This window comes from Camelus ferus, chromosome 32, assembly GCF_009834535.1.
Source record: "Camelus ferus isolate YT-003-E chromosome 32, BCGSAC_Cfer_1.0, whole genome shotgun sequence".
NCBI classification, from domain to species: Eukaryota; Metazoa; Chordata; class Mammalia; order Artiodactyla; family Camelidae; genus Camelus; species Camelus ferus.
The window spans coordinates 6,968,650-6,980,925 of record NC_045727.1 but is presented as its reverse complement, the minus strand read 5'-3'; the positions used below and the strand labels follow the sequence as shown (position 1 = coordinate 6,980,925).

Below are 12,276 nucleotides of genomic sequence, written 5' to 3'. Positions count from 1 at the left end.
AAAGAAAAACAGAAAGAAGCAGCCTTACAAGACTAAATATACCCTTGTCCCCTCAACAGACTTCAGAACATTCATTTATTAACACAAACAATGAGTGACAATAATAAATATGGAAGAAGAAAATTCTAAGCAGGGAAATGACATAACATTTATGCTTTTTATCCTTTTTTAAAATTTCTGAACACAGTCAATTCCCTGTCAGTGCTGATGAACCATTTGCCAGCTTCTACCATAATCTTTGCTGGTCTGTAGTTTAAACAGAAGAGCATCAGATTAACTTATCTTGAAATAGTCTTGAATAATAAAATATCTTGTGACTAGACAATTTCAATGTATAAGAATTTCCCAAGGATGCATGCATTTAACTAATTCTTTCAGTGGAAGATCAATTTACCAAAAGGTAATTTGTAAAGCAGGTTTCAGCACTTAGAGACCTTAGAGTTTGATCCAGGAAAAAGGGACAGGGACAATAACATTATCACCTTCCTGCTTTGTGATGTTACCTCAGTGATTCAATTTCAGACTACAGGGCATTTTAAAAATATACACTGTTACAGAAGAGATATCATAAGGAAAGGGGACAATGTACTGTTCAGGTACTATCCACAACTTCACTGTAATTTCAACATTAAAAGTACCATTTAAAGTATACTGTAAAATACCTAGAATTTCAAACATACAGAAAACTTAGAAAAATCATTGCTTAGGGTTATATATGCAGCAGTTTAACCACATTTCATGTAAAAAAAAAAAATAGCCTCCTTTTATGTGTCCATTAAGATTAATGCCAAGGAGACAGAGATTTATGGTAAAGCAGACAAAAAGTACTGTATGGCTTATTATATTATCAATATAATACAATTTGAATAATTGCTGAAAATTTAAATGTCCTTGGTAACAATTTTATTTGATGAATGTTAACTGAGCATGTACTATCATCTTTTTCTGAATCTAAGATGTCACTGACAATAAGATGCATTGCAATTTAAGAAGCACCACTATTTTATGTAGAACTTAGAACAAAATGCTGCCAAATATAATTATAAAATGCTATTGCCTGTAAAATACCACCCAGTTTTAAAGAGATGTTAAAATGTAAATTAAAAATTTGGATGAAATATGAGATATACTAGGATTGTGCTGATTATGGCTAACATTTACTGAACATCTACTACACACCAGATATAATAATAAACACTTCAAGTCCATATTTGCATTTAAGCCAGATAATTCCCATAAGGTAGAGGATCTTACTATGCAAATTTTATAGTTAAAATAATGTGACTAAAGTCATGCAACTAAGAAATGGCAGAGCTGGAATTAGAATTCAAGTTTATCTGACTACTGAGTCTGTGCTCTTAGAAGGCATAATTTGATACTATCATCTATCAGTTTGAAGGAATAGTGGTTGTGGAAGATAAGACAATTTGGGAGAAGGCTACTTTGTTCTTTGATTCAGTAAATCATTTTATAAAAGGTAATCAAAGTTGGGCTGATAGCAATGTTTTATACATATTTAAATTCATTTTTATAACAAGGTAAAATCAGAAATTAAGCACACACGAGGACTGTCTCAAGAGAAGAAGCACTAAGGTATCTCCTGGGATCTGCACCTACTTTGCTCACGTCAAGCACTGTTTGAAACTCCAGTCATTACGACATCTGAATAGTACAAAAACTGATGTGATGATGATCTTGAATCATCATAAGAGGGTATGTGTCGTTTGCTTTATTTAAGAAAGTTGGAAAGGGCAGAATCCATGTTACATTTTAGAAAGATTTAAGAAAAAACTTGTTAAAACAATGGCTGGGCACTAATTAACTGTAAGGTTCAACTCCGTGGGGACATCCCTTTAAGGTGTTGTAACTGAGCTGCTGCTATAGTTTCATTTTAGAATATAATTTTGGTTCATTTTAGAATATAAATGACAAAAATAGGAATAATCCTACATATGAATGCAATCAGCTGTTTCGAGTGTTGATACATGCCAAGCACTATGTTAAACACTTTACATATGTTATCTCATTGAAGTCTGACAATACCTATGATGTATGTATTGTTATTTTCAATTAGGTGAGAAAACTGAGGCTTAGGGAAGCTTAGAAAATTGTCCAAGGTCTCATAGTCAGAATCAACACGTTACACAACCCCAGAACGGGTCATTCACATCCTAGACTACAAGAATGCCAGCCTGTAGTGCAGCCATACATGATGGTCCTGGCAGCTAAGTATTAGTAAAGCCAAGATTCAAATCCAGGATGCCTAACTGCTAACTCTACGTTACACAGAGAACAGATTTTGATTTTGTTTTTTCCACCAAAGTAATGTACATTGCACAAAATTTCTCTAAGGTATATACTTAGAAGTGAAATGTCTCACTGACATTCCTCCCTCTCATCCTTACTAGATGTTGCCAACTTGCCCTCCAAAGAGGTTATATCAATCTACGTTCCTATCGATAGTGTATAAGAGTTCCTATTTCTTTAGCAGCCTCCTCAAATTTATTAACTTCAATAAAAATTTAAAAAAAGTACCAATCTGTAAGTGTGAAATGGTTTTAACTTGCATTTCCCTGATTACTAATGAGGCAGAGTATCTTCTGATGTTTGTTGTCCACTTAGGTTTTCTTTTCAATGTTTACTGCTTGATCATATTCATTGCCCATTTTTTTCAACTGGCTATCTGTCTTTTTCTTTTTGATAAAGAAACTTGGTAAAGAAATCGTAAGAGTTCTTTATAAATTCTGGGCCATTACTCTGTTGATAAGATATGTTTCGATTACTTTCTATTAGTCTGTGCTTGTCTTTATTCGTATGTGTGCTAATTTTTTGTGGGGGGAGGTAATTAGGTTTACTTATTTATTTATTTAGAGGAGGTACTGAGGATTGAACCCAGGACCTTCTGGATGCTAAGCAAGCACTCTACCACTTGAGCTATATCCTCTCCCTGTCTATGCTTGTCTTTTAATTTTAGTGTTTTAAATAGCTTTATATTTTAAAGTAGTAAAAGTTATTGTATTTGTCTTTTTTTTTATATCGTTTAGAAAAATTCTTCCCTATACTCATAAAGGTATACTCCTAGAATAATAACAAGAATTATACTTACATAGTGCTTATTATATGCCAGGCCATGTTTTAAGTACTTTATATATATTAATTCATTAATCTTCATTATAATAGCCCCTACTTCATAGGACTGTTATCTCTATATTATAGGTAAAGAAACTGGGGCATAAGGGAGCTTTTCCTAGAAGTTTTATTTTTCACTGCTGGGTATTTGACCAAAATCTGGAATTTATTTTTGTATATAGCATAAGCTACAAATCTAATTTTGGTTTTTATCATATAATTACCAAATTGTCCCATTATTAATCAAATAGGCTATGTTTTCCCCACTGATCTGTAATGCCTTTTCTGTGTTAGGCCGAAATCTGACTTATACATGAGTCTGTTTCTATTGGATATTAATCTAGTCTGTTCTACTGGATATTAATCTTTCCCTACACCAATATCACACTGATTTAATAATTATGGTAGGGAGTCTAGTATAGTGATTCTTCTGTCCAAAAACTGCCTTGATTAATTAATTTTGGCCCTAGCTTTGAATCAAATTGGTAGCTTGAAATTGGCTATGATCGGAATCTTTACACCAAGGAAATCAGCAAATGCTACAAATTAGGGCTTTTTGAGCTTCCTTCTACCTTGCCCCAGGATAGTCATTGGTTAAATTTACCAGCATACCACTGCATAAAGGTAACTTTAAGGTATGTTAAAGTTCAAAATATACAACTAGACAACAGAGATTCTATGGTACATGAGATAATTTGAGATAACAGCAACAATATGTGGGGTACAACTTTAAAGCTGGGAGTATACCCTAATACGAAATTTTCTCTGGGTTGCTCTCTATTATATGGGTCAGTTTTCAGTCAGATCTTCGATACACCTGCTATTACTTTTTCATATTTCCCTTATATAAGCTGGAATATAAATTAAGTAATGAATATTAATGTGAAGAAAGGACATATATTATGTCCTTATGGTATGGAGAATGGATACTTTTCAAATATTAATACCAATGTATATTCTTACATTTGTTAACTGTTGTATCTGCTCAAACTTTTTCTTAAATTAATAACATGAAAACATAGCAGAAAGAAAGCAATCTTCTGATGTTATACCAAAGCACAGAAAAGATTATAATAAATTCACATTGCCTAGAATACATACAGCAGTAACTCACTAAATAATAGCTGGATGAATGAATGAGTAATCATAATGAGTGATTCTCAAAAGTACAATGAAAGCAACTCTCTACTTACCCATTTCAATACAGGTGATTCCAAGCGACCAAATATCAACTTTCCCATCATACTGTCCTTCATCCATAGCTAAGATCACCTCTGGAGCCATCCTGCCAAACATAATGTGCAAAACTCAACTTGAAAATTAAAAACAAAATTCACCTAATAAAGTGAGTCAGTGAAATAGCTGTTTTTGAGCATATTTTAAAGATATGATAAAGATACTATTTCCTTGCACAAATAATTTGGAAAAACATTATTCAAAATATAAACAATATACTTGGTGATTTACATGAAACAATACATTATTTTCAATAGATCATGGTTCCACCAGTTACTAGTGTTTGATCTTGGCTAAGTTACTTAATCTTTTTGTATGTCAGTTTCTTTATCTGTAATGTAGAGAGAATTTTAGTAGCCACTTCAGAGAGATTTGTGAAGAATTAATATGTATGAAACACTGAAATAGACAACATGGAAAACACTTCATGCAACTACATAAAGCAACATAACCAGATATTTCAAAGATGTTACAAGTTCAAAAAACAAATATACAGGCTATAGTAATGGATATGACTTTGTCCATAATGGATTTTCATTAGGAGGGTAAGGGTCTCCTAAATTTAGTATGCTAGTTTAATATGCTTTGTTCTCTTATTAGTATGTGTAACTAATTGCTTAATAAGTACTATTTGATGATGGAAAAAAATTCAAATAGTAGTTGATTTTTTTTAGTAGGTAAGTAATTTTCCAGGGCCATAAATCATTCTCTAAGGTACAGTGGAATTCCAGTGTATCTCTGAAAGAAAGGATAGGCGTCTTGAATAGAATGGGGTGTATGACAGAATGACAAGCGAGGTAAAGTATCAGAGAACTCAACAAAAACAACAACCTAGATTTCTTTCATTGAAAGGTAAAATTCATGCTTGCTGGCTAGTTAGAGAAGGTTAAAGAAAAGAGTCTAGAGACTCTGCCTAAGGAGAAAAGTTCAAAAGAAACTTCAAATGAAATCTAAAACCTGAGCTTGGTCAGTGAGTTGATAATTCTACTCAGTTTACACACAGTGACATCAACCTTATTTGAACAATTTAAAGTCACTGGAAATTTTATACTAACTCAGAGTGTTTTTTTGCTAGTGAGTTTTCTCTCCTAGGAAATGAAATCTCATTTGAGGCACATAGTGAGACACTGTCAAAAAACCAAACCAAACCAGTGCTATAAGTCCATCTTGTTTGTATACGCATATTTTAAAACTTTGTCATGTTTTCTAATTCCACATACCAGTAAGGTGTGCCCACGAAGGAGTTGGCAGGAGAAGCCATTGAGGCAGATCCAAAATCAGCTAGTTTCACCTGACCTGGCTCTGTTAGTAGAATATTTCCTGCTTTAATATCCCTATAGGAAAAAATAAGAGGGTTAGAAAACTACTTTTCAATTTTGATTATGGAATAGGTCAGAGCATGCAATTAGTAAGACAAAAGTTTATTTAAAAAACAAAAACAAAAACACCTTGCTCAGGTAGCCAGGAGGGGATTTAGTAATTACTGCATGTTGTAAGGGGGCCCAGATTCCTCGGTGTACTTACTGATGGGTCATAGTAATTACTAAAAGGTAGAGGTTTCTTCAGAGGGAGAGAATACAATGAGAAAAAAGGCAGACATGGCAGACAAGGAAATCTATTCAGTTGCTACACTTAAAAGAGCATATTCTTAATCCAGTCACCAACAGTATTCCTTGTGCTGGGAAAACTGGTGCCACTTGTAACTGCCGTGTTTGTTTGTTTCTTTTCCAAATTACATGACATTTTTGGAGTCTAAGCAAACTTCAGTGACTCTGTGCATTGACTATCTACCAATAAACCTCAACTACACACATACCTTTTCTTTCTTGCCTGTGACCCTTTCTCTCTGCCTTTAATTGTAACTGCAACTCTAAGGCATTTGAGGGTACATGTTATAGAGAAGGTGTTATTTTTAAAATAACACTGTACAGTAAAAAGAAGACCCTGAAAGATCAAAACAAAGAAGGATTAGGGGTTAGGAAATTGCATTTTTATTGAATCATTACAAAAAAATCTCAAGTGGTTACTACAAAAGCCATTAGATATTTTATGCAGCAAAAAGTTTTAAAAATATGATTTAAAAAAATTCAATCTTTGGTATGAAAATTTGGAGTGAGAAGATGTAGATGTGCCCCTTATTTTCTTTTAAAAAGGCATGAGGTGTAATGAGTACTAGGAACTAAGAATTGTATGTTGATGGGCAGTGGAAAGATAAAGCAGAGGGAATGAGGAAAACTTATGTCCAGTTGAAAATGATAAGGTTCAAATGCTCCCAAAATAACATTTCCAAAAATCTTCCCATGAAAATTCAGTTTCTTTCCTCATGATGACATTAGGCATTGGCAGAGAGAACTAAAAAAAAGCATTATTTATTTCTCTTACAACAGAAAAAGATCTTTTCTCTATTATCTTCAATTAGAAAACTGACTTGCCTTTTAAATCAAAATAATAAGAATCTGAAACATGGTATTGATTGATTGATTTTTTTACTTTTTTAAAATTTATTTTTAAAAATGTTTTATTGAAGTGTAGTTGATTTATAATGTTAGTTTCAGGTGTACAGCAAAGTGATTCAGTTATACATATACATACACACATATTTTCTTTTCAGATCCTTTTCCATTATATGTTATTAATACAGTTCCCTGTGCTATACAGTAGGTCCTTGTGGTTTATGTTTTATAGATGGTAATGTGTGTGTTAATCCCAACCCCCTAATTTATCCCTCCCCACCATTTCCCCTTTTGGTAACCATAGTTTGTCTTCTATGTCCATCTGTCTGTTTTTGGTTTGTAGATAGAATTTGTATCATCTTTCTTAGATTCCACATATAAGTGATAACATGTGATTTTTATCTTTCTCTGTCTGACTTACTTCACTCAATGGTATTTATTTTTAAATAAAGAGTATTCCTTAAAAGTTGTCTTGTCTTTTCAACTCCTTTTGCACATTAAAGAAGATATATGTACATATTTTAAAGTTGTGAAATTCATAGACATTATAGTTAAATTAATTTTATCAATATTTATTAGATATGGTTAGGTTCATTCTTCATCCCTATGAAAAAGCGAAATTCATGACAGGAATTTTGGTCTGCCTGAATTAAGGAAGTTTCGTTTTGTAGTATGTGCTGGTAACTGGTGATGGCTATTCTAGGGTGATTAAAACTCTAGCAAAAGGAGAACCTATGACGTAATAGTTTCATTTCTTCCTAGTAAATGTAAAATTTTCCTCTTCTGTTTTTGAGCCATCTCACATCCTTTATGCCTACCTCATACTCCACTACTTGGCCAACATTCATTAAAGTAACAGTACCAAAAGTTCCTTAGTAAGAGAAGAAAAGAATGGTAACAGCATCTTTGTTTAGAAGTTAGTGGTGGGAAGTAGGTTGGAGAGAGGAGAGTGGGGTTGTGGTAAAGAAAATATAATTTAGAGGGAAGCCCTGGATTAGGAGTTAGAAAATTTGACTTTCAATCTTTTTTCTTCCCAGTCTTTATCATATAAATGCTAGGAAACTATGGTCAAATTATTTAAATCTTGCTGAGTCTCACTTTCTTCATTTGTGGGAATAAACACGATAATAGACTAAAGAAATGCAAAAAATTTTAAAAAATGATAAAACAGCATGTATTTACATAAGACTGACTTGTTATTTGCAATAGGAAATGGAGAAGAAACTCAGCTAGGAAATAAACATATGCAAGAAGGCTAATTTTTCCTTTTCTTCTTGACAAAGTATCAAAAGGTTGCTGGGCTCTTTCCCTGCAGTTGTGCCTGGAGAACAGTTACCCACAGAACAGAGGCGTAAGTCTTTGTGGATATATGGGAGAGGCCAAGAGACAGGAACTAAATTCTGGCAACGTTACTCCACATCCAGAAGTAGCAGCTATCTATTTGCTTCCCATATATCCTTAGGAACCCTAAAAATTCGAGCATGCACTAATTTTCAAGGTTCCTTGAACAGACAGTCCTGTAACCAAAATGAAAACAGAACTGGTCTCTAATCTTACCTATGAATCAACGCATGAGAATGCAGGTAGGCTAGCCCTTGCAAGGCACCATGAGTAATGGCAGCAATTTCCATTTCCTGAAGTGGTTTCTTATGAACTGAGAAAGGAAAAAAAAAGGCCAGGAGTAGATGATCAGTTTTATTCCTGTTTGTATTATCTTATACAGCTATACCAAACTGAATTATATACTTTCTTAAATGACAATTTGGGAACACATTCACCTAAATATACAGGATATATATTTTCAATAGAATAGCAAAAAAAAAATAGATAATAAGAAACTCAAGTATAAAAACAAACCCCTTCAAAATAAAATAAAACAAAGCCTGATAGTCACTGTAGGGAATTGCTAATTTACTTGTCAGTTGCAAGTCAAAGCCACCCTGATTCCAATTGGCCAGACCCAAATTCACCAGTCCCTCTGACATTTTAAATGCCTAGAGTGTTTTAGACTGCATTATTCTCCTCTGCCACAAACCATCTATAAGTACCCCTTCTAACTACAGGTTTTCATTATTTGTGAAAGCAGCTAATAAGCAATTTCTATTCAGAGATCAAGGAAAATATAAGAAAGTTTTTTTTTTTTTAAATGTAAGATTTTAACATAGCCTCTGGTTACAACAGTGTCTGCAGAGGAGAACTGGGTCAGTCAAGAGATTTGGAAGGGTTAAATATTAATATAATTTGATACCTTCTACCTCTATTTCATACATACACATGAAGTTGATGTTTCTGGCTACACATACCCAAACATTTCAGTAGTACCTGCCCTGGGTGGGCCATGGACTAAAACAGTGGGGATGGGGGTGGGGGTGGCTGCTAATCAGATACTTTCAGTGACACTGCAGAGATAAAGTCTCCATGGCTTATCTACACAAACGTTAAGTCTAAGTCATTAACCATTTAATTTGCCCACCATGTGCTTTAATATAGGAACAGGTAACATTCTGGTCAAGGCAGAACAGGAAAGAGGGGAATAGTGCTTTTACCCTTACCTTCTAACAAATCAGAGGCCGAGCCTAAGCAATATTCCATCACCAACTGAAAAAGATTGAAATAATAACCAGAATAATAAAGGTTAATAAAAAGCTGCTAAAATCAATCAACTACCAAGGAACTAAGACTACTAGTAGAATAAATTATCTAATCTACCTGAACCTGATTAAATTTTGGTCATCTGGCACTCATAATTGATTTTTATAATTTTTTCATCTGTTTTTGTTATTTCCTATTTGGAACTGGAATTGGTCTAAGACTAAACAGGGACTGAATGTGGAAATAATCACTATAAACGGTCAAGGTGAGTGTGCCAATTTATCTATTTACTAATTTCCACATCTTACTTCAAAAGGATTTAAGGTGGCTAGGTTGCACTGTAAATTAAATTTTGTAACTTAGAAAGTGTTAACCAAGTACGTAAGTCAGTAAAATCTACACTGGGAAATATTAGTTAAATAAACCAGTAAGTAGCAAATTCTTTACTTTCCCATTGTAAAAAATTCTAAACAAGAAAATATTGGTTAGAACTCAGTCTAAAGATGCAGTCTGGTATGTATTATTAAGTTAGCTTGAATTCCTGAGAGAGATGAGATATTTAAATTTATGCCCTAAAATATTTCTAGGATAATATTATTAAAATAATATTGTTACTTATTGGGTTTGCAATCTTGGGAGGCTTTTTAAAAGCAAAACTAAGAAAACTCTTTACTCTCATCTTATATTTTTTTAGGTGTCCCAGACTACTGATTTGTAGCAGAAATGGAGTGCTCAGTCTATACACACACACACATACACATACAAGCACACATACACACAAGCACACATACTCCTACACATGATTATCTTGTTAGTCTAAAAAATACAACATGCTTATTATGAAATATAATTTCCTATAATCATATAGACATATTCTTTCCTTTCATTAAAAACAGTTAATGTGAAAATATATCTAGGTATTATATGCCTTACTGGAATAATTTAGAAGAATATGAAATATAATATGTTATTAAAATTATATGTCATATAATATATATTATACATATAATAAAAAGTTATTCCATTTCTGGAATAATCTAAAACAATGTGAGAAACTTACAGGTTTAAAGTTTAGAAACTTTATTATAGTTTTCTGCTTGATATTAAAAGTAAGCAGATTCAGAAACATTATTCATTTCTTATTTTGAAAGAGTCCACCTAAGTGAATATTATAATGAATATCAGCCTTTTTTATTGTCAGCAGATTCTTTGTTTAATTGAAGTATAGTTGATTTACAATGTTTCAGGTTAACATGAGCCTTTTATATGCACAATTTTTTTTTTTAGCTTTCTTAAGGTATGATTGCAAACACATTTTTTCCTTAATTTCAATGGAAACATTACTCAACTATATCACTTTACTCTTCTAATTTCTTAAATTGTGTAAATTAATATGTATATATAACTTCCTTAAAGTGAGTATATGGAAAATGGACATAGAAGTTTAAAACCAAATGAAGTGAATATGTCTATAGTTGTTTCTATTTTTAAAATTACATGCTAACTCTGTATTTTTGTCACAAATATTTTTTTCCCAATTATTCCATAACATAAGGGCACCTGAGCTGTGTCTGGTCATTTGCTCCTGACATTAAAAAGCTCTAGTTTGCTCTGCCTTTAAATTATTAGGTCTGCCCTCTAACCTCGCCAACTTCCGCTTTATGGTCAAATTATTTGTGGCTGTTTGTACACATGTCTCCAGCAGCTTAGTTCCCAGGAGCTCCTTCTAATTTGCCTATCAAAATCCTTTGTAGACAGAAACCAGGTAACCAAGCTTATTAGCACTCTATGTAATCTAAGAGTAAATAGGCTTCAAATAAGAGCTCAGAGAATTTTCTGAAGATTTGAAACACATGAGATTTAGCACTTGATTTTGTAACATTTATTCTGCCTGCTCAAAATCCCTTTCTTGACTCCTTCAAGCCAGCAGAGATTGCCAGAGAACCTATTTCCACATAATGAGATACTCCTCTTATTAATTTCTTCTGCTCAGAACAGAAGCAATGGCTCTAGTTATCTTAAGAGTTGCTTGAGCAGAAATGTTTATGTTTAAATATACTGTTTGATAGTCTATCTGGGAACAAAAATTTCATTCCCTATTTTGGACATCATGCACCGGAAAGGACTTGTAAATGGTAAGTATTCAATAAATAATAGTTATAGTGACTACTTTAAATTGGAATGTGCCATTTCATAGAGTACAAAGTACAGCATTTTCTTGTTCTAAACAGTGTCTAATATACTAGTCTAAAATCAAAAATAAAATCATGTAAAATAAAAATATACTAAGAAGATAAAGTGGAATAAAAGACCATTTCATTTTAATCATAATCTAGGCCTTGTTTAGCAAAATTTAGACAGTGATGGTAATTATCAAACACAATTCCAAATTTGGGAGGACTTGGAGTGGGGAAGAGAAATGACAAAGATAAAAATTCTAGGATGAGAATAAAAGGCCCTGTCTTTTACTTTTGCAAATAAATCATTATAAAAACAATGTTAACTTTTCACTATCTCTTTGTTGAGTGTTTATAGAATAAAATTTCCTATAGGCTAGATGTTATATTTAAACTTACAGAATGTATAACACATGGCACACTCTGAGGTAGTAACAAATGTTAAATACCGATAGCAGAAGTCAAATGGGACAGAAACGGGACTGGTAATTTTACAGACCAAAAAGATAGCAGAAAAAGAGAAAAAGAAAAAAATTAATAGGAAAAAAATTAAAACATAATAGAGGTCCTTTGACTTACCCAAGCAGTGTGCTCTTTCAAGTAACAACCTTTGTATTCAATGGTATTAGGATGCTTCAACTGTCGTAAAAATTTCACCTCCTTAAGAATATCTTGCCATTTCTATTGAA

General features: G+C 32.8%; 1 protein-coding gene across 2 annotated transcripts in view; it reads right to left on the bottom strand.

The window, feature by feature from the left end:
• Window positions 1-12,276, bottom strand: part of TAOK3 (TAO kinase 3) — a 145,742-nt gene that overhangs the window by 56,745 nt on the left and 76,721 nt on the right. For both annotated transcript variants that reach the window (XM_032471605.1, XM_006192701.3), the window contains 5 exons: window positions 12,167-12,268; window positions 9,371-9,416; window positions 8,376-8,472; window positions 5,586-5,699; window positions 4,323-4,414 (listed from right to left, as the gene is read on the bottom strand). In XM_032471605.1, coding sequence (XP_032327496.1) covers window positions 4,323-4,414; window positions 5,586-5,699; window positions 8,376-8,472; window positions 9,371-9,416; window positions 12,167-12,268 — 451 coding nt within the window. The remainder of the gene's footprint in view (window positions 1-4,322; window positions 4,415-5,585; window positions 5,700-8,375; window positions 8,473-9,370; window positions 9,417-12,166; window positions 12,269-12,276) is intronic.